The following is a 22,171-nucleotide window of genomic DNA, read 5'->3' as shown; positions in this document are numbered from 1 at the left end:
ATAATTATTTTATATAATAATTATATTTTTTATTCTTCCTATGAAATCGCTGTTTATATTGACGCTGCTGCCAACTAGAGCGAGATTGTTACTCTAGCGGACGAGGTCGATATGTTGTCAAACATTTCGCTTACTACACCCATTGGTTGGATTGTAGCGTGAGAATTTTTCTTATCTCGCTGAAATTACATTTAATAACAAAATCTTCTTCCTCGAACTTTATGAAAGTAGGGAGCAGTTATGACATTTGCTGACAAAGCGTCGAATACAGTAACATTGGTCAAATGCAAGGATTTTGACACCGATTTATGTGAAAGTGTGCCTCATCTGAAAAAAAAAAAATACTAAAGCTGGCAAAACTCTCTAACATACGCCCGCTAATCTTGAGATTTTTATTTCTATAGCATTTGAATTTTGGACGCAGGTAATATGCTATCGACATCACATAACGTTCTGCTTTTTGTAGTTGCTTTTTTTTTAAATAAAATTTTTCAAGCTTTTCTAATGTCTATTAAAAAAGTGAATTGATAGAACTTCATTGCTATAATAAATATTTTAGTACGCTTGGTATTTGCTTAGCGTTGAGGTCGACAATCGTTGTTATGCGTAAAAATATTTTCCTTTTCAAAAAGGATTGCTTATATCTGTTACATTTTGACAGAGTTTGAAATTGTGAAACTGCTTTCCATCATTTTATAACATTTTCAAATATAATATATGACACTACTGGTAAAAACAAAAACAAATCCATTTTCGCATCAAGTACTCTTATTACATTAATAGCGCTCATTGTATTCGGCGAACTACACTTTGAAAAAGGCAAAAATAAACAAACTACTGTTAATAAACTTCGGAAAAACTATATACTTACATATATGTACATTAATGTTCACCACTAAGAAAGAAATTTCAATGAAAATTGCGCAAGCCAAAAATAGACAACTTGCTGGCGATCACTTATCATTTGAACGAAGAAGTTGTAGTTAAAGAAAAAAGAAAAAATGTTTGTAAAGAAGTATGCAAAATCAAAATCGGACAGAGCAAACAACAACAAAACGAAGTCTTTATGACCAAGTCACAAGTTTGACAGATGACAGATGAAGTATTGCAGTGAGTCTGGTAGCGTTTATCAAAGCTCATGTTAGACATTATGTGTGCAATTAAAAAAAAAAATATATATATATAAAAGTATATAAAATATCTATTTGTATATTTTCTATTGTGTAATAAATCACAAAAAACGATTTTATGTGTATGTATGTATGTACTTTTGTATAAATTTCATATTTGAAGTCTTCCTCCTGCATTCACACACCCAAGTCAAGTACTACTAAGCACATGCAACATCAATGAATACATACATACACACATACCAACTAACTAAGCAACTAACTAACTAAAAATAAATAAATAAATGAATAATTATGTTAAGTATAAGCCACATATTGCACCGTTGTTTCATCTCACGTGAAGTTTTCATTACACAAATCTTTGAAATTACAGCCCGGCACAAGACAAAAGAATTCTGTAGAAACTCTCATGTTCGATGTTCATCAATGAATCAATGAAAATAATTTAAGCAGAGATAAAATCACAAACATAATAAGATTAATTGTAATATTACCATACCTTGTAAACATATGTGCATGCATGCATTTGGGTATATCTGTGTGTGTGTGTACATATGTAAGCTTACATATAAGAATAAATGAGAACCGAAATAATGTAAAATAAAACAGGTGAAACAAATGAAGCAGAATTCTAATGAACAATGTTTATATTATATTATGTGCATACAAAATAACTAATAAATAAAGCAAATTTGTTGTAAAACCGGTTACACGTTGGTATTAATAGTGAAGTTATTCCGATGAGCTAGAAGCATATGAAAAACGGAATGAATAAAATGTACGCGTATGTTTAAAGCTAAATTAAAATAAGAAATTAGTGAATAAAAATGAAAATGATTAATATTTAGAATTTAAGCGGTCTTTTCTTGAGTTAAAACTTATTGTGAATTTTTCGGAAAAATATCTTTATATTAAAATGTTATTATAAATAGCGAAATACTCCACAGATGAGACGCGGTTGACTAAAATAATTAGTAAGTATTTCGCAAGAAAGAAAGTCGATTATTAAATTGATTTTCTTCAAAACATCTACTCTTCATTCACATGACTCATGTATTATATTTTCTTGAGAAGATGCTACACACTAACGGCGCACAGTGGTTTCACATTGATTCGTCGAGTCAACTGTCAGTGTGGGGTCCACACTGTGGACATTCGCGATTTCCAATGTTCAACAATTGTTTCGAAAAATATCTAAGCACTCGGATATCTACCACACTAGAGTTGGAATAATTGACAGAGTCTGCCAAAAATCAATGAACAACATAATCATGATTCCAAAAAAGTGTTTTAGTCATTTCAAAATAAAGCGAAATATTTAAATATCAATTAATATTATAAAAAAAATATTTAAAAAGAGTAATGAAGTTCGAAGTGAACCAAATTTAGTTAATATATATGTACATATATAATATATATATACACTAAGAGCAGAAAGTTTATATAATATATAACTACTTTACTAGAGTGAGAAAGATGGATTACCTTCATGTATAAGTATACATATATGTATGTATATAAGTATATCTATATGAAGGTGTAAAAATCAAAAATATCTTTTTTGTAGAGCGGAAAATTTTATATTAGAATATTAATTTTGTTTATTTGTTATGGAGATAAAAAATTTATTGCACAAATTACCAAACTCCCAGTTGAAATATATGGTAGAAGCAAAATTATTGGTATATGGACATGGTTTGAATTGCAAATACAGAGTTGGTTTACGTTGGATTCTTTAGGACAAAAACTGAAACTTCAGGGCGCATTTCCAAAAAAAAGTTTCAACTTGGGAATTAACGCACACCCTAATGTTTATATATATGATGCACGCAGCAATTGCTTTATTTGATTTGACAGGTGATTTGTAATGTGTGTGTAATGTGTGGTCAAACATACATATATATTATATATTTATTGTTTATAAGTTTAAAGAGCATCTTTCTTACATGATTTATAATATCGCTAACTTAATTTTTAATTATATATACTATATACCAGACGATTTAGTGCATGCCAATTGAGTTGCAACATTCAATAGCATAATTTGGTAAGATTAGACGCTTCTGCAAAATAAGAAGTGAATATAGTTAAAGGTGATTGTGTGTTTAAACTTAGAACTAGAAATGTTCGAAATAGATACAAGCATAGGTGCAACATACGACGCCGATTCTAAGGAATGGCTGGGTCCGAAGTTCTATGACTTCTACGATCGCAACGCATCTGTGGGTCGCATACTCTTCGAGCAAATGCGCCGTTGTCCTCATAGTATCTGTCAAGTAAGTGCTTAAAAGTTTAAGCTGCAGCTGTGTAAAAATTTTGTTAAATCCTTATAACCCTGTCAGATATCCGATATTGAACAGACTAGCTTAACCTACGAAGAAGCTTTGCTGCAGGCCATTCGTGTCGCTGAACATTTTCTTAAGCTGAATTTGACGCAACATGATATTGTTGGTGTGGTTGCACGGAATAACACCCACTTGATGGCCGTAGCCTTGGCATGCTTCTTCAATGGCATCGCGCTGCATGCGGTTAATCCCAATCTAGAGGAGAGTGAGTGCTGAAACGGAAAGTTATAAATACGAGTATATTTTATAGAGTCTGTAAAAGGTCTTTTCGAAACCACAACGCCAATATATATTTTCTTCGATGGACAGGACTATGCCAAAGTCGTGCGGGCAACAAATGAGTTGGATTCGACCTTGTACACCTTAAGTAATCATTTGCCGCAGGTACCGTCGTGAATGATAAATGCAATCGATTGGCTCGGAACATAAGTTTACGTGAGTTGTTTTACGGAAGTGATTCGAGTCATGCATGTTGCTTCAGTCGAAACAATAATATTTGAAATAGCACGTTGAGGCGACATACAAGCATTTACATGGTGGTGGTGGTGTCATCATTGTGGAAGAGCTACCCAAGTTGGGGAACTCCAAGCTAAATCGTAAAACAATTAAGGAAATGTTTCTTTCATCCCAGAGAAGACAAGGGTTATAAAAGATGCCAAACACGTTCGAAAATAAATAGAGCTTAGGTATAACGATTGATGGCCTTGAGGTTAAGTTGCATATATTTAATTAAAAGACATTGTGTTTTAGGCCGATTTTAGATAAAGACAACTTACAAAAACAAATTATAATAAAAATATTAACCTATAAAATATTACCATTTCTTAAAGCTAGCATTATTTTAGAAATCTTAAGTACAAAACTTATGTCCTTGCGTTTTAGATAGCTCACAAATTCAGTAAAAAAGAAGCAGAACACAAAAACAGAAAAAGGATTAGACCGATAAGGTTAAAGACGCCAGTTCGAAGTCCTCCGTGATCGTGTGTTCGAGTAGTGTGTCATCGCAAATCTGCACCAATTGATCACTATCCAAATTCAACAAGTGACTTATGGAGGAAGCTTCTACAGGCGCCTCGGGACCACTGATATTCTTCGAATCGTCGTCGCCCACCAAAGTGTCATCGTTAATACTCGTGGCGACATTTGATTGTTGTTGGAATTGTGTTTGAGATGAATTGACTTGTTGTTGTGGTGGTTGCTGTTGCGATAAAAATTGATGTTGTTGTTGAGGGGGGGGAGGTGGAGGCATCTGCTGTGGATTGCCTAGAGCGGAATTATATTGGCCATTCTGTGCCATGGTGCTTGCAGTGGCATTGAGAAACTGTTGCAAGTTAAACGGATTATTGCTCAGCGCTGCAGTGGCAAAAGCCAAGATGCTGGCGAATTTCTCATCCCAGTTCATGATTTCAGGGTTACCAAGAAATGGTTGTTGCAATTGTTGCATTAACCGCAGATGTTGTTGTTGCTGCAGTTGCGGTTGCTGCGGAGCCCTCTGTTGGTGCATCGGCATCTTTATTGGCTGCGGAGGAAGTGGTTGTTGTGGCTGCTGCTGTTGGAGAAGGTTTGGTCGTAGCAGTTGTTTCCAAACTTGCAACTGTGGTGGAATACATTGATGTTGTCCTTGTTGTGACTGCTTTTGTGATTGTTGTTGCTGTATTTGTGTCCGATTCGGTTGTGGTAACAGCTCGTTCAGTTGGGGTTGTTGTTGTTGGTCCTGAATATTTTCAACTTTTGAAAATTGTGACTGTTGGTCATCCAGATAAACTTTACTTTCCTCATGATTCTCCAGTGTGGTGGGAATTGTCTCAGCATTGAGAGTTTCACCAACATTCGCCATCCCACTTTCCAGATTAACCACCTCCGTGACCTTTCCGTCAGGCGAAGGTGTTCTCGATGTATTGCTCTTGATTGATGATAGTGGCGATAATGGCTCTGGTGATGGTGTCATCTCACTAGACACGAAGAACGTATCCAAATTTATATGTGCTTCATTCTTGATAATGTTATTTTGTAACGGTTTATTGGTAACCGTCTGGTTCTCCCTGGCTTTAAACGAAGCCATAGTAAGGTCGTTAAGTCTACATTTGCGCTTTAGTCGTGATTTTTTGTCTGGTTCATATTTGAATTCACAAGGCTTACTGACGGCACCATCGGAAGGTCTTTGTAGTTGCACGAATATCTGTACGGGCTCTTCAATATCGGTATTGTGATATTTAGGTGTCCTCAGTCTAATTGCGGTTTGTTTATGCACACTAGAGGGTTCAAAGTCGCCATAAGCTTGCCAAACTACAACACCATTAATCTCCTCGAAAAATCGCACCGCTATATCTTCTTTCGCCACCTTTTCGCAGAGCAACATGATAGTCGTGTTACCCAGCACCGTCGCCGAACTGCACATCTCACGTATAACGAGATCTGACTTCGACTTCTTGTCATAGATAGGATCGGTAACGACGGGCTTTAGTGGCACCGTGAAATGTCCATTTTCGCCTTGGATAAATACTTGGAAGCACAAACGTACCGCATTGATATCTATACTACTCGGTTGAGTTACGTGTGAAAAGCCAGTTTTGAATGGATCAACGCGTATTTCTTCACGCACCTTCAGTGATGCTTCTATGTCTTTCTTCTTAACACACTGTATACCTAGATTACAGAGCTCGGCACGCATAGTATTTTCGTTTATACTAAATGTGTATACACCACTTTTGCAACCCTCCTTACCCACTAAAGTATGAGGATGCGGTCTATATGGTGGATCCTTCGACACACAAGAGACGACACAAACCGAGCGGCCCTTGTAGCCAACAATTTCGATTGTAGGATAGGTTCGCATTTCCAGTGTCGAATTTTCACCGGGTATGGAACCGGCTGAACGCCCTTCACACTCATAACGGAATCTCACAGCTTTACTCGCCGGTTGCTCCACTATTTTCACATAAGCGTTTTTATAGTTTCTATTCGGCTCAGCAAATTTTTTTTTAAGCACTGCTGTTTCTTGTGTTTGTTTTTGCTTCGGCTTTTGCTTTCGCTTTTGTTTTTGGTTTGGTTTCTGTAGCGTAATGTCAGCACAGGGCGGAGTTTGTCGCTTCTCCTGCTTAAATCGTTCGAATTGCGACATGCTCGGACTTATTTCATCCAAAAGATCGTTGAATTGATTCATATAAATATCTGAATCCATTTACCTTCTTATTGCACTACACTTTTTAAAGCAAAAAGTTTTAGTCCAAAATCGAAATTAATTTTCTAGAAATACAGCGTCTGAATACTTGTAACTTTCTCTAAGTTATACTTGAATTTGTTTAAAGACTTGTATCGGCGCTCTTTATATATGCGCGAACGGTTAGCTACGGTTAGCATTATTTGGTGGGATTCGCGGAAGGATGCCGGTCTAGAACCTGCTCAAGGTCATTCTTTTTGTTCTACTTTAATCTGTATCATTGGCAGCTAGACAACTGTCATTTGATATAAGAAAGAAATTAGCGCAGGTAGACAATCAGTGATGCAAGGACCTGAAGGAGGGTGTTCCATTGTTGTTTGAAAAAAAACAAAGTAAGTTATTCTGCCTTGCATTTTCAACCGTACTCTTTTGATGTCTAAATTGTAATCCAGTGAGTGTAGATCAGTATAAGCACTTTATTAGAACTGCACAAAAAGATTCTTGCAAAGAAGTTGCCAACCTCCAAGATTATTAGCAGTGACACACACCTTGAGAAGATATATTTTTTTATTGCCGATGGATGTCCACGAAATTCCTCTACGTTTTATAATTGTTGCATACCTTAATTTGAGAATGTGGGAAGTTTTTATAAATAAATGTTTATTAACATTCTCTGCCTTAACTTAATGAAAGATGTCAAAATAAATCGATAAATTGTGAAACTATCACACCTTAAACTATGAGAGATGTAGGGACTACCAACAAAAACGACGTGAAGTTAAAATTAAATTAAACACTCAAATTTGGTCAAAATGGGTTGTGTTTTTTTTGTTATGCTGATAATTTAATGCCATTTGTAATTTAAATAAAATATCGTATTTAAATAAATGCCCAACTCTTTACATTCTTATATTTTCAATTTTCGATGACCCGGTGCAGCATTTCGGTTGGAGTTTCGACAATAGTTTGCTGAATGTTGTCTTCCGACACCTCCAGAATTGCTGGTTGATTAGCGTAAAGTTTTGATTTAACATAGCCACAGAGAAAATAATCTAGAGGCGTTAAAAAACATGATCTTGGCGTCCATTTGATCAGACCATTTGTCAAAGTTAACGAGTCGCCAAACTTTGCACGCAATGTGTCCATGTTTAGACGTGAAAATTGAAGCGCCGCACCGTTTTGTTAGAAATAGATATCGTCTGCGTCGATTTTATCAAATTCCGTGGGAAAAAGTCGGTCAACATCGTGTTAGAATGCTCGCTATCGATAACGGTTTCGAAAGTAAATAAGGCCGGATGGTGCCGCCATACCACTATCCGCACCAAACGGTCAATTTTTGGTAATGCAATGCGTTTCCTTAACCACACGAGGATTTGACTTATCCCAATAGCGACAATTTTATTTGTTGCTGGAGTTTGTTGTTGCTGAGAAAAAGATTTTTCGATAAACGTGAATTTGTGAGTTTTTCGGAAAACGTGAATTTACGTAATAATCTTGAACAATTTCCCAGCGTTGTACCAAAATGGAACGTGACATGATGAGATGGCAAAACTTACTGAACACACAAATAAAATTTGTTACAAATCCGGAAACAAACATGATCGCCACCAGCTGCCCCAATCCCGTCATCTCTATGGTTAGACGCTCTAAATATGTTATATATTCCATTTCATGGGTAGAAAAAACACATGTTTTCGAAAATTTTATTTCTGAACTTTCCTTAACTCGCTGAAATAATATTCAATAACCAAATCTTCTTGCTCGATCTGCATATGCAATTGCTTCGAAAATCATTTGTGCTTTAGAGTACCACACTAGATACTAGAATAAGTGGCAGATTCGGCAAAAAATCTTCGTTTGACCAAATCTTGGTTCTTAAAAAATGTTTTGGGCGTTACAAATATATTTTCAAATTCTACACAGCGCTTCAAGTGATCTCTCTGAGTTCCCAGACATTCTACCTAAATATAATTTTTAGCTAAGTTTCCAGTATTGCTAAAACTAGCAAACTATTAAAATATTATTAAAAATAATAAAATATATTTGAAGAGAGTATTGCTATTCCAGGTAAAACAAATTTAGTGATTATATATAATATAAATTATTTCTGATGCTATACTGATGAATAACTAGTTCACTAGAGAGAGAAAGAGAGAGGTGTATTACTTTCATATATATGTACACTAATTGCTTCGTCTGATTTGACATACACGCATTTATTTTTCATAGATCTAAAGGTCAGCTTTGTTACAAGCACTACTTACTTATATAATATAGTATATGGTACATACTATTGCGAATTTATAAGTACCGAGTGTTTTAATTCGGCTAAAGCTTCTTCTCAATAAACCTGTTCTTTAAGTAACAGAACATTGAGTCACGTTCCATGGAGATTAGAAAGTGCTAAAACAAGCAATAAGCCTTAAAATACCATAGAATACTCTCTGCCTGTTTTAAGGATGTTGAAAACTTTTCAAATTCTCACATTTTATTTCGAATTTTATTATGCTCGTGTGTACTGATTTCTATTTAAGGCAATGAGTATTTTGTTTTTATTTCCAAAAGCTATGGAGACACCCCTTACTACCGGAACTATTAAAAAATACTTACATACAGGTTTACGTATATTAAGTAGAAATTATATCACATCACACATTTAACTCAAAGATATCAATCAGTAAATAATTAAATAAACATAGATACAAATATAGTGCATCTAACTTTTATTGTATGACACGCAAGAAAATGTATTATATATATACCCGCCGATTCAGTGCATCCGCATTGAGTTGCAACAGTTCAATAGCATAATTTGGTAAGATTAGACGTTTCCGCAAAATAGGAAGTGAATATAGTTAATGGTGATTGTGTGTTTAAACTTAGAACTAGAAATGTTCGAAATAGATACAAGCATAGGTGCAACATACGACGCCGATTCTAAGGAATGGCTGGGTCCGAAGTTCTATGACTTCTACGATCGCAACGCATCTGTGGGTCGCATACTCTTCGAGCAAATGCGCCGTTGTCCTCATAGTATCTGTCAAGTAAGTGCTTAAAAGTTTAAGCTGCAGCTGTGTAAAAATTTTGTTAAATCCTTATAACCCTGTCAGATATCCGATATTGAACAGACTAGCTTAACCTACGAAGAAGCTTTGCTGCAGGCCATTCGTGTCGCTGAAAATTTTCGTAAGCTGAATTTGACGCAACGTGATATTGTTGGTGTGGTTGCACGGAATACCACCCACTTCATGGCCGTAGCCTTGGCATGCTTCTTCAATGGCAGCGCGCTGCATGCTGTTAATCCCAATCTAGAGGAGAGTGAGTGCTGAAACGGAAAGTTTATGAAAAGTTACAAATACGAGTATATTTTTTAGAGTCTGTAAAAGGTCTTTTCGAAACCACAATGCCAAAATATATTTTCTTCGATGGACAGGACTATGCAAAAGTCGTGAGGGCAACAAATGAGTTGGATACGACCTTGTACACCTTAAGTAATCATTTGCCGCAGGTACCGTCTGTGAATGATCTACTGCAATCGACTGGCACGGAACATAAGTTTACGTGAGTTGTTTTATGGAAGTGATTCGAGTCATGCATGTTGCTTCAGTCTAATTCAATTAAACTATAGTACAGCTGAGAACCTTGTAGCATACCTCTGCCAAATGCGTTTTATATTGCAAAAATTGACTTTTCGATTACGTTTGCTTATTATCTTAGCATGGACTGATAGGAATAAGAGCCTTTCTGCAGACAAAGGATACACAGCCTGTAGGCGCTAGTAACTGTTTAAAACTGCTGTAGAGCCCTTAGCTATATTTCAGTTTAGTGTTCTGTCATCGGTTATTGCTTCAGTACGCTGGTCGTTGGAGCTATTCAACAACAAATTCCTTTTTCCACGAGCTGTAGCATCCTGCACTAGCGAATTCTATCTTTCTTACAAAGAAGGCCAAAGCTTGAGTATTTACTATTATGTATTCTTGGGGAGCGGTGGAAAATACTGTAATGGTCAGACCCTTGAAACCGTGAATTGACACCAGTATATGGGTTTCTAAACACTTTCTCTCTTCCAAATTTAGAAATATTATAAGCAAAATTCCTTAAAGCGCGTCTTCTTGTTCTGTCCAAACTTGTCTATAAAAACCTAATCGATTATTGAACAATCACTAGGGAATAGAAACGTATTCACTCTGAGAAACAATAACACATGATATTAACGATATTTTGAACTCCCAAAGAACCACAGCACTGACTGAAAGTATAACGATTATGTTACTTCTAGTCCTGCTATATTGGAGGACGGAACGAATCAAACTTTGGCTATTTTATGCTCATCGGGTACTACAGGGGTTCCCAAAGCGGTAACCATCTCCAATCATAAGCGGTTTTTCGATATGTTACAGTAAGCTATATTACGCACTTTTTAAATTTTCAGTTTATTTCCTACAAGTATATTTAAACTTTTTTCTTTCAGTTTTTTGAACTCAGAAGACGTACTCTTCGTTTTAAGCACAATGGATTGGCTAACAGGCTTGATGATGCTCATCGCAAGCATTGGCTTTGGCGCCAAGCGTGTTATTACCGAACGAACTTTCGATGCAGAATATTTTTTAAAGCTAATACCAAAATACAAGATCACATTTACTGTGATTGCACCGCCGCTATTAGCTGTATTACTTAATAACCCATCGATTACCGTTGAAAAGTTAGCCAGTTTGCGATACCTAATGTATGGCGGTGGCAATTGTTCCATGCATATACAGCAGGGGTTGCAAAAATATTTGCGAAACGCTCGAATGATCTTCGCTTATGGTTTAACCGAGTTCGAAGGCTTAATAACGATGAATTGTAAGCTGTTGGAGAAACCTCAAGCTGTAGGGCGTTTACAACCAGGCTACAAAGGCATAATTTTAAATGAAAGTGGTAAACGCTTGAGCCCCGGTGAAGTTGGCGAAATATGTTGCCATCACAGTCGCCAATGGTTGGGCTATTACAACAATAATAACGCAACAGTGGCGATATATAAAGCGGACGGTTGGTTCCATACAGGTGATCTGGGTTTTTTCGATACGGACGGGTATTTACATGTGATTGATCGTAAGAAGAATATTCTGAAGTACCTTGGTATGCAGTATTATACAAAAGAAATCGAAGAGGTTATTGTTCAAATGCCAAATGTAACAGAAGTATGTGTATTCGGGATATCAATAGACGAAATAGGCGATGCTGCAGCGGCCGCTGTAGTTAAAATACCAGGTAGCTCTTTAAGTGTGCCAGATGTGATCAAGTATGTGAAAGAGCATGTCAATGCGACTTACAAGCATTTACATGGTGGTGTCATCATTGTGGAAGAGCTACCCAAATTGGGGAACTCCAAGCTAAATCGTAAAACAATTAAGGAAATGTTTCTTTCATCCCAGAGAAGACAAGGGTTATAAAAGATGCCAAACACGTTCGAAAATAAATAGAGCTTAGGTATAATAATTGATGCACCACGACCATTGTTGCATATATTTAACTAAAAGACATTGTATTTTAAAACGATTTTAGACAAAGACAACTTACAAAAACAAATTATAATAAAAATATTAACCTATAAAATATTACCATTTCTTAAAGCTAGCATTATTTTAGAAATCTTAAGTACAAAACTTATGTCCTTGCGTTTTAGATGGCTAACTAATTCAGTAAAAAGGAACAAGAACACAAAAACAGAAAAAGGATTAGACCGATAAGGTTAAAGACGCCAGTTCGAAGTCCTCCGTGATCGTGTGTTCGAGTAGTGTGTCATCGCAAATCTGCACCAATTGATCACTATCCAAATTCAACAAGTGACTTATGGAGGAAGCTTCTACACGCGCCTCGAGACTCTTCGTATCGTCGTCGCTCACCAAAGTGTCATCGTTAATACTCGTGGCGCCATTTGATTGTTGTTGGAATTGTGTTTGAGATGAATTGACTTGTTGTTGTGGTGCTTGCTGTTGCGATAAACATTGATGTTGTTGTTGTTGTTGTTGAGGAGGTGGAGGTGGCTGCTGTGGATTGCCTAGAGCGGAATTATATTGGCCATTCTGTGCCATGGCGCTTGCAGTGGCATTGAGAAACTGTTGCAAGTTAAACGGATTATTGCTCAGCGCTGCAGTTGCAAAAGCCAAGATGCTGGCGAATTTCTCTTCCCAGTTCGAGATTTCAGGTTTACCAAGAAATGGTTGTTGCAATTGCTGCATCAACCGCAGATGTTGTTGTTGCTGCAGTTGCGGTTGCTGCCGAGCCCTCTGTTGCTGCGTCGTCATCTTTATTGGCTGCGGATGAAGTGGTTGTTGTGGCTGCTGCTGTTGGAGAATGTTTGGTTGCTGCAACTGTTGAAATTGTTGTTGCCAAACTTGCAACTGTGGTGGAATACACTGATGATGTTCTTGCTGTGACTGCTTTTGTGATTGTTGTTGCTGTATTTGTGTCCGATTCGGTTGTGGTAACAGCTCGTTCAGTTGGGGTTGTTGTTGTTGGTCCTGAATATTTTCAACTTTTGAAAATTGTGACTGTTGGTCATCCGGATAAACTTTACTCTCCTCATGATTCTCCAGTGTGGTAGGAATTGTCTCAGCATTGAGAGTTTCACCAACATTCGCCGTCCCACTTTCCAGATTAACCACCTCCGTGACCTTTCCGTCAGGCGAAGGTGTTCTCGATGTATTGCTCTTGATTGATGATAGTGGCGATAATGGCTCTGGTGATGGTGTCATCTCACTAGACACGAAGAACGTATCCAAATTTATATGTGCTTCATTCTTGATAATGTTATTTTGTAACGGTTTATTGGTAACCGTCTGGTTCTCCCTAGCTTTAAACGAAGCCATAGTAAGGTCGTTAAGTCTACATTTGCGCTTTAGTCGTGATTTTTTGACTGGTTCATATTTGAATTCACAAGGCTTACTGACGGCACCATCGGAAGGTCTTTGTAGTTGCACGAATATCTGTACGGGCTCTTCAATATCGGTATTGTGATATTTAGGTGTCCTCAGTCTAATTGCGGTTTGTTTATGCACACTAGAGGGTTCAAAGTCGCCATAAGCTTGCCAAACTACAACACCATTAATCTCCTCGAAAAATCGCACCGCTATATCTTCTTTCGCCACCTTTTCGCAGAGCAACATGATAGTCGTGTTGCCCAGCACTGTCGCCGAACTGCACATCTCACGTATAACGAGATCTGACTTCGACTTCTTGTCATAGATAGGATCGGTAACGACGGGCTTCAGTGGCACCGTGAAGTGTCCATTTTCGCCTTGGATAAATACTTGGAAGCACAAACGTACCGCATTGATATCTATACTACTCGGTTGAGTTACGTGTGAAAAGCCAGTTTTGAATGGATCAACGCGTATTTCTTCACGCACTTTCAGTGATGCTTCTATGTCTTTCTTCTTAACACACTGTATACCTAGATTACAGAGCTCGGCACGCATAGTATTTTCGTTTATACTAAATGTGTATACACCACTTTTACAACCCTCCTTACCTACTAAAGTATGAGGATGCGGTCTATATGGTGGATCCTTGGACACACAAGAGACGACACAAACCGAGCGCCCCTGGTAGCCAACAATTTCGATTGTAGGATAGGTTCGCATTTCCATTGTCGAATTTCCACCCGGTATGGAACCGGCTGAACGCCCTTCACACTCATAACGGAATCTCACAGCTTTACTCGCCGGTTGCTCCACTATTTTCACATAAGCGTTTGCATACTTTCTGTTCGGCTCAGCGAATTGTTTTTTTAGCACTGCTGTTGCTTGTGTTTGTTTTTGCATCGGTTTTTGTATTCGCTGTGGCTTTTGTATTGGTTCTTGTTGCGTGGGGTCAGCACAAGGCAGAATTTGCCGCCTCTCCTGCTCAAATCGTTCCAACAGCGACATGCTCGGACTTATTTCATCCATAAGATCGTGAAACTGATTCATATAGGTATCTGAATCCATTTCCCTGTTTACTGCACTACACTTTTTAAAGTAGAAATACAGCGTCTGAATACTTGTAACATTCTCTAAGTTATACTTGAATTTGTTTAAAGGCTTGTATCTGCGTTCTTTATATATGCGCGAACGGTCAGGTAAGGTTAGCATTATTTGGTACGATTCGCGGAAGGATGCCGGTCTAGAACCTGCTCAAGGTCATGGTTTTTGTTCTACCTTAATCTGTATCCTTGGTTAATAGACAACTGTCATTTAATGTGTTAATGAGGTTAGCAGGTAGATATTCAGTGGTATATGGCAGGCATTTGAAGGAGGTAACTGCAAACTGTTCTGCGTTTCGTTTTAAACCTTACACTATTGTTTTCTAAATTATAAACCACTGAGTGTAAATCTTTGACATTCTGGTTATTACAGTTTAATATTTCAATTATTCCATTTTTAACTGCACAATAAATATTTAATTAATAAAAAATATCAAAATATTTTCTGTTGAAATTAAGCCAACTTAGTATACTAAAATATATTTATTGGGTACTTCAGACTTTGGAAGTATGTTGAAGTAATGTAAACTTACAAACTATTGTTTATTATATATGTATTATAGTTCAAGTAACATTGACCAAAAGATCTTTTTTGGACAATTAACATTTAAACTTAAGTTGGTAATTAAAGTCGATTTGCTCTATAAATATTTATTATAATATACTTATTCATACGACGCAATTTATATTTTATTGAAAGTTACCATTTTATAATTCTAAACAAAGACAAAAAGCGGAACAACGATTTTGATTGTTAATTGCGTAAATTCGGTATAGGTGAACGCCAAGCTCGATTATTGGATTAAAATTTTATCGTGTTATTTAAGATATATAAATATCTATATATTATATATAGATATATGTATGTAAAAATATATTAATATGTATATATTAATATGTATGTAAGTATATATTAATATTTTTTTGCATTATTTCTATTTACGTTTTAAATTATACTCTAGTCTGTTCTTGTGATTAAGGTCACACCTAGTGTGGAATTAGATTTTGATATACTGTAGGCGTCAAAAGAAAGTGTACACCTTTTTCTCATATGTTTCAGTCTTTATCTCAGTATAAAAATATTTAAAAATTTTCAAATAAATTATCATTTATGAATGATTAAATATTGTTCTTACAAAAAATTAACAGCAATCCAAAATAAAATCAGTAAATACAAAAACAATACGAACCAAACCAAATATTCTCGTATTACACGCGTCAAAACAAAGTGTACAGTTACGGTAATAGGCCTCGCATATTTATTTTACGCAAAAAAATATACCGTTATCCATAGTTCTTTCTGTGTAATTGCTTCATTCTAATGTTATTTAGTATCCTTGTGTAGATAGAATTTTATTTGCGTTTGGAAATTTGCCACGAGCACATCAATTTGACAATGGGTAAGCAAACTTCATTGGATGTAAGAAAATTGGTGATCAATTTTAGGAAAGAAGGAAAATCTTTACGCGAAATTGCAGTGATGCAGAAATGCGATCAGTTGTGAGAGCTGCAAAGATAGATCCAACTATCAGTGCCGTAAAAATGTCTGAGGAAGTGTCCAGAACATCCGGACTGAACGTAAGTGCCAGCACGATCAGGCGAGCGTTGCATGCCAATGGTCTCCATGGCCGGGTACCGAGGAAAAAACCACACATCTCTACACAGAACCAAAAGCGACGATTGCAATTTGCGGAAAAATATATAAATAAGGACAAATCGTTCTGGAATAACGTCATTTTTTCTGACGAAAGCAAGTTCGAAGTTTTCGGGCAGAAGAGAAGTACTAAAGTTTGGAGAAACAAAAACCAAGAGTTTGAACAGAAAAATATTACATCCACTGTAAAGCATGGTGGGGGTTCGGTGATGGTTTGGGAGTGCATGGCGGCAAGTGGAGTGGGAAGGCTGGTGTTTATTGATAGCACAATGAACAAAATAGATTATCTAAACATTTTAAAAGAAAATTTGCTCCCCAGTATTGAAAAATTGGGCTTAGGTCAATCCTGGATCTTCCAACAGGATAACGATCCTAAGCATACGGCAAGAATAGTAAAGGAATGGTTGCTTTACCGTACACCTAAACAGCTGGATAATCCCCCACAATCACCGGACCTAAACCCCATTGAGCATCTGTGGGAACATTTGGACCGGAAAATAAGAAAAAGGAGCATAACCAGTAAAAATTCTCTGAAGGACATTTTACAAGAGGAGTGGTCCAAAATTTCCCCAGAAGTAGTGTCCAACTTAGTGGAATCAATGCCAAGGAGGTTGGAAGCAGTTATCCATGCAAAGGGAAGACAAACAAAGTATTAACTTTGAAATTTTTTAATTTTTCCTAAACTGTACACTTTGTTTTGACGCGTGAAATACTGAATATATTTGGTTTTGTTTGTGTTATTTTGTACTTGTGGATTTTATTTTGGATTGCTGTTAAGTTTTTGTAAGAACAATATTTAATCATTCATAAATGATAATTGATTTGAAAAAATTTTAATATTTTTATACTGAAATAAAGAGTGAAATGTATGAGAAAAAGGTGTACACTTTCTTTTGACGCTGACAGTAGTTTATTATACCATGAACAGGGTATATTAAATTTGGGCCACTATAGCATATAGCTGCCATACAAACTGAATCATCGGAATCAAGTTCTTGTAAGGCTCCTTTGTATTTGTAAAGGGTATTATATTGTAGCTTCGTCGCAACGGCAGTTAACGGGTTTTCTTGTTTTTAATTGCGCTTTCTACAATAATGCGGAGACAAAGTCAAAGTAAAGATTACTATAAGTTTTTTTTTGCATATTTTGTATATAGTTGTTCATACAATGAACTACCATAGATTTGATCTGATGAAAATTGGAATTTTAGCAGGTCAAAAACATACGAAATTTTGGGTAAAACTCAATTATTTTTTTTTTTTGAGCGGCCATTTTGTCAATTTTGATTTTTTATTGACTATAAGTCATTGTACGGATAATATATTCTGGTAGAGATTTTTTTAAGTTTCGTCCACTTCACCGCAGCAGTGGAGAACCGTCGGAGATCACGTTTAGCACGAAAATTTTTTGAATTTGTTGTACTAAAAATGCGTATAAATATATTTATATATACATATGTATATAAATACATTTTTCATATATTACCAAAAATCGCATATTTTCGGCTGTCACAGTAGGTGTGCTCATAAAATAACATTTATGTATTAATATTAAATTCTTTTTGTTTTGTGATAAATTTACATATAATTTTATTTTAAATATTGGATGAGGTCGGAAACTTAATATATTGAGTTATGACACTCTTGTTGTAAACCAACGACTCGCATTCATAATCGACTCCCAAATAACTTTGATAAAATTAAAAAAAAAATGTTGTAGCCAAGTTGACAACCTTCAAGGTTTTTTCATTGACACACTCTGTAATTTGATGTAGGTTTTAATACTTTTTGAGTCAGCCTGTTGCTGTACGTACACGAAATTTCTTTACATAACGAAATTGGTGCATACTTTTTGGCTTAATTTAACGATGCCAATGAAAGAATTCAAAATAAAAAAAAATAAATTGTGAAGCTATCGCTCTTGACGGCGTTACGCATTTCACCATATATACATACATATATATATACATATAAATATATATCTATATAGTCCTAATTAACAATTTTTTTAAATTAGTTGGCAGAATACGTTTTATTTCAATATATGTTTCTTTGACAGAACGGATTTTCTGCTGTCATTGCTCTTCACTCGCCTTATTTCTTTTACTTTTTGCTATTAGTAATCTTATCAAAAAGAGCGTTTGTTGCTTGAAAAGCTTTGTAACTCTGTTTAATGACAATTGCCAAACAAGACCCTGCAGAAAATTTGCGTAGAATGAAACAGTTTTTATATTAACCGCGAATGTCTCAAAGGCATGCAAGAAAGTACGTGCTGGAACCAAATAATGAAAGCAATTTAATCTTTTAATGAAGTAAGATCTTGAACATCAAGGGCTGATTCACAAACAGTTTAATATGATGAAATTGGAAGTATACACTATTTAAAAAAAAAAAAAAAACTTTTGAAGAGTTAGAAAGAATTTTAGCAAAATTTTAGTTTTGTATACATAAGTTTTAAAATTTTCTCCAGGGTCACAGCGCTACGCATACAAACAAACCGGCAATGCATTAATACGAATACAGGTAATCAACGGCACATTCCTTATCAATTTCGAGTATTATCACCAAACCAAAGTGAAAACTATGCGATTTCGACCATTCAGTTGAGTAAGCCGTTTACCACTTGACGGTAAAATTTAGGCGCAGCGCATTCGTATTGCCGCTGGCGTTATTTATATTTTAGTAAAAATCAGACAAACGGATTATGGATCACATCAACACAGAGTACGATAAGTATATGAAAGTTTGGAGCGGTCCAAAGTCGACGAAATTCTTCGATCCGGATTGTTCAATTGGCAAGGTGCTCTTAGCATTTATGCGCAACAATGCCGGAAATATATGTCAGGTGAGCGTACAGTAGAAAATCAAAAATCCAAATATTAATGCACTCACACAAACACATAGTATAATATATATTTCGATATAAATAATTGTATGCTTTTCTCGGCTTTAACTAACAGCTATCCGATACCGAGGGCACCGCACTCACCAATGGCGAGGCGATTAGTTTTGGTATACGTCTGGCGCAACACTTCAAGGCAATGGGTCTGAAGCAAGACGATGTTATCGGCATTGCCGGCGGCAATACCACATATCTGCTGCCCTTGGTTTTGGGTTGTTTGCTGAATTGCACACCCTTCCATGCATTAAGTTCGCACCAAGACGAGTGTAGGTGCCGGCGAAGATGATCGCCCTTATTTATGTTTATATTTTATGCCCGTCTTTGAAATTAATTTGTTGACATTTATTATTTTTAGCTACTATAAAACATCTATTCTACACTACTCGTCCGCGTTTGATCTTTTGTGATGGCAGCATCTACGATCGCGTGAGCGCGGTCAGCAAAATATTGAAGGCGAATGTTTATACATTGAAGGAGCATCGTAGCGATTTGCCGAGAATCGAGGATCTGCTGGAGCCCACTAAGGGGGAAATGTTTTATGTGTAAGTAATAGTTGGTCCGATGTCATTGCAAGAATCTATTAGGATTTAAAGCATGGCTCGAGACCATAAAGCGCTTCTAACGCATGAGTTTTAGTCAAACCATGAACAAAGTAGTTCCAAAACCGTTTCCCAGTAAACATATAGTACATGCTCAACATGTAAAAGTAAAGGATATGGAAATATATCTGTATTTTCTGAACTAGGCCGATATTATTCTTCGTTTTTTAATGACAAATATGTTCAGCGCTGAAATTTAGAGCATAATCACTACAGTTTTTCTAAATCAAATCGAAAAATCTCAATCTCGTTTTGTAGTCAACAAATCCATCTTTACGAAGTATTTAAATATGCTCTACTTTGTAGGCCGGAAAATCTTACCATTGGTGGCGATCAAACGGTAGCCATACTCTGCTCCTCGGGTACCACTGGACTACCTAAGAATGTGTGCATTTCTAACTCTTGCTGTCTCTTCGATTACGGGTAAGTTTACACGATGTTCGTCCGTTTAAATTACTCAAAAAACCTCTATTACTCGCACGCAGTTTTGTCTCCAGCAAGGACGTGTTGCTGTCGTTCAGCACCATCGACTGGTCTACGGGTTTATTCAATATGCTCTTCAGTTGTGGTCATGGCGCCACACGCATTATTGTCGATAAACCTTATACACCAGAATATCTGTTGGAACTCATCGATAAATACAAGGTTACTATTCTCACTTTGGCACCACGACACATTGCCACACTCGTTAAGTCACCGTTGCTATCCAAAGAGCGATTAGTCAGCGTGCGCTTCCTCAGCATTGGTGGTGGTAATTGTTATGTGCCGACCTTGTTAAAGATGCAGGAATACCTAACCAACGGTTACATATCTTATGGTTATGCGCTCACCGAATGCGGTGGTGTTTCAGCCAATTTGGGCATCACCAAACCCAGTTCCGTGGGCAAACTCGTACCCGGTGTGAGAGTGAAAATACTTGACGACGCTGGACGTAGCTTAGGTCATAATGAAACCGGCGAAATATTGGTGCATAACAATAAGGTCTGGAACGGTTATTATGGCAATCCGAATGAGACGAAACGCATGCAAGACTATCAGGGTTGGTTTCACACCGGCGATCTGGGTTACTTCGACAATGATAACTACTTGTATGTGTTGGATAGAAAGATGGATATGCTCAAGTTTCACGGCATGCAGTATTGCCCACACGAGATTGAACAAGTGGTGGCAGAGTTACCAGATGTGATAGAAGCATGTGTTTTCGGGTTGTGGAATGAGGTGGATGGCGATGCCGCAGCAGCAGCAGTAGTCAAAGTACCGGGTAGTAAATTGCTGGAACAAGATATTGTCGAGTATGTGGCCAAGCGCCTGCAGGTGATGCACAAGCAACTGCATTGTGGCGTCTTCTTTCTTGACGAACTGCCCAAAACGGGTAGTGGCAAAATTTTGCGAAGTCAAGCGCGCGATTTGGCGTTGGGTAAAAAATGGGAAGTACACAAGAATGGCGGCGGCGCAAATATTTAGTATTAGTGTTAGGTTGTTTATTGTTGTTGTTTATTAGTAGAATTGCCGCATCTTAATTACAATTGTGTTAAATTTAGTTATTCTTAGCCATAATATTAGCATCGAACCATAAACCTACAGTTCAAGTTGTAAATTGATATCAAGGTATTGAAGCTTATCTCGTATTTTGTTATCGAACAATTTAGTGTATACACATAAGTAGTTAAGCAAGTATATGGTACATATAATATAATATCAATTGTATAGGCACATATTTACATATGTAGCAACATATTTTTATGACTTATAGATTTAGATTTCTTATTCTGTATCAACGAACAAAAAACGTGTAAAAACGTTAATTTTGACTGCCACAAAGTTGTAATACTCTTCACAGGTGCATTTTTAATAGCAACTATATGTATATCGATCTGAATTTTCGAAGATGTATTTTGTTAGATCTGCCGATATCGAACTGTGAAATATATTATAGCTACGATGCAGCCGAAATTAACGATTTTTCCTGTTTCTTAGTCCGAATTGAAGTATCATTTTTCTGCAGCTGTAAAATTTTATTAAACTTTCAATATTTTTATGGTGTAATAAGTCAAATATATACTATAAAATAAATTTATAAAAAGATACATAAGAAACGGTCGAAGTTTTTCACTGAGCCACGCTTTAAGAAAGAATTAGATCAAGTCGATTTTTCGTATCGCAACCACTTTCCTACATACTATTGAAGCAAATATACCGTAAACCCATAAATTACGAAAATTTCAAAATAGAATATTTCGAGGTCATTTTTATTGGTCTGACTTCTAATGACCACGCTTCAATCAATAGGCCGAAATCACATAAGTATTATATTTAATGCCTTCATATTGTTATAAAAAATCAATTTCACGAAATATGCACAAATTCGATCTTA

At 36.4% G+C, this 22,171-nt stretch overlaps 6 protein-coding genes across 8 annotated transcripts in view; 4 read left to right on the top strand and 2 right to left on the bottom strand.

Annotated features, from left to right (window-relative positions):
• Positions 1-1,840, top strand: part of GluClalpha (glycine receptor alpha 1) — a 64,955-nt gene extending 63,115 nt beyond the window's left edge. For both annotated transcript variants that reach the window (XM_070111550.1, XM_070111547.1), the window contains one exon: positions 79-1,840. Coding sequence is in view for 1 of the 2 variants with exons in the window: in XM_070111547.1 (XP_069967648.1) it covers positions 79-97 (19 nt within the window). In the remaining variant the exon portion in view is untranslated. The remainder of the gene's footprint in view (positions 1-78) is intronic.
• Positions 1,841-3,253: 1,413 nt separating this feature from the next.
• LOC138857782 (uncharacterized) lies at positions 3,254-4,406 on the top strand. 2 transcript variants are annotated; one of them, XM_070111560.1, is made up of 3 exons: positions 3,254-3,406; positions 3,473-3,680; positions 3,738-4,406. In XM_070111560.1, the coding sequence occupies exons 1-3, from the start codon at positions 3,254-3,256 to the stop codon at positions 3,869-3,871; spliced, it is 495 nt and encodes a 164-aa protein (XP_069967661.1). In that variant the 3' UTR covers positions 3,872-4,406. The 2 variants fall into 2 exon arrangements, with proteins under 2 accessions (XP_069967661.1, XP_069967659.1); XM_070111558.1 differs by having other exon boundaries at positions 3,726-4,406.
• On the bottom strand, positions 4,165-6,943 carry LOC138857756 (embryonic polarity protein dorsal-like). The gene has a single exon (XM_070111464.1). The coding sequence runs from the start codon at positions 6,654-6,656 to the stop codon at positions 4,410-4,412; it is 2,247 nt and encodes a 748-aa protein (XP_069967565.1). The 5' UTR covers positions 6,657-6,943; the 3' UTR covers positions 4,165-4,409.
• Positions 6,944-9,378: 2,435 nt separating this feature from the next.
• On the top strand, positions 9,379-13,728 carry LOC106616623 (luciferin 4-monooxygenase-like). The gene is made up of 5 exons (XM_036363055.2): positions 9,379-9,679; positions 9,746-9,953; positions 10,010-10,196; positions 10,915-11,034; positions 11,107-13,728. Exons 1-5 carry the CDS (start codon positions 9,494-9,496, stop codon positions 12,068-12,070), a joined length of 1,665 nt encoding a protein of 554 aa, XP_036218948.2. The 5' UTR covers positions 9,379-9,493; the 3' UTR covers positions 12,071-13,728.
• On the bottom strand, positions 12,111-14,686 carry LOC106625949 (embryonic polarity protein dorsal-like). The gene has a single exon (XM_070111460.1). It carries the CDS (start codon positions 14,606-14,608, stop codon positions 12,356-12,358), a length of 2,253 nt encoding a protein of 750 aa, XP_069967561.1. The 5' UTR covers positions 14,609-14,686; the 3' UTR covers positions 12,111-12,355.
• Positions 14,687-18,774: 4,088 nt separating this feature from the next.
• LOC106616642 (uncharacterized) lies at positions 18,775-21,893 on the top strand. The gene is made up of 5 exons (XM_014233396.3): positions 18,775-19,141; positions 19,257-19,464; positions 19,554-19,740; positions 20,104-20,220; positions 20,283-21,893. Exons 1-5 carry the CDS (start codon positions 19,001-19,003, stop codon positions 21,259-21,261), a joined length of 1,632 nt encoding a protein of 543 aa, XP_014088871.2. The 5' UTR covers positions 18,775-19,000; the 3' UTR covers positions 21,262-21,893.
• The last annotated feature ends 278 nt before the right edge of the window (positions 21,894-22,171 follow it).

The sequence above is a fragment of the Bactrocera oleae genome, chromosome 2, assembly GCF_042242935.1.
Source record: "Bactrocera oleae isolate idBacOlea1 chromosome 2, idBacOlea1, whole genome shotgun sequence".
NCBI lineage: Eukaryota > Metazoa > Arthropoda > Insecta > Diptera > Tephritidae > Bactrocera > Bactrocera oleae.
This window is presented reverse-complemented; position numbering and strand designations above follow the sequence as displayed.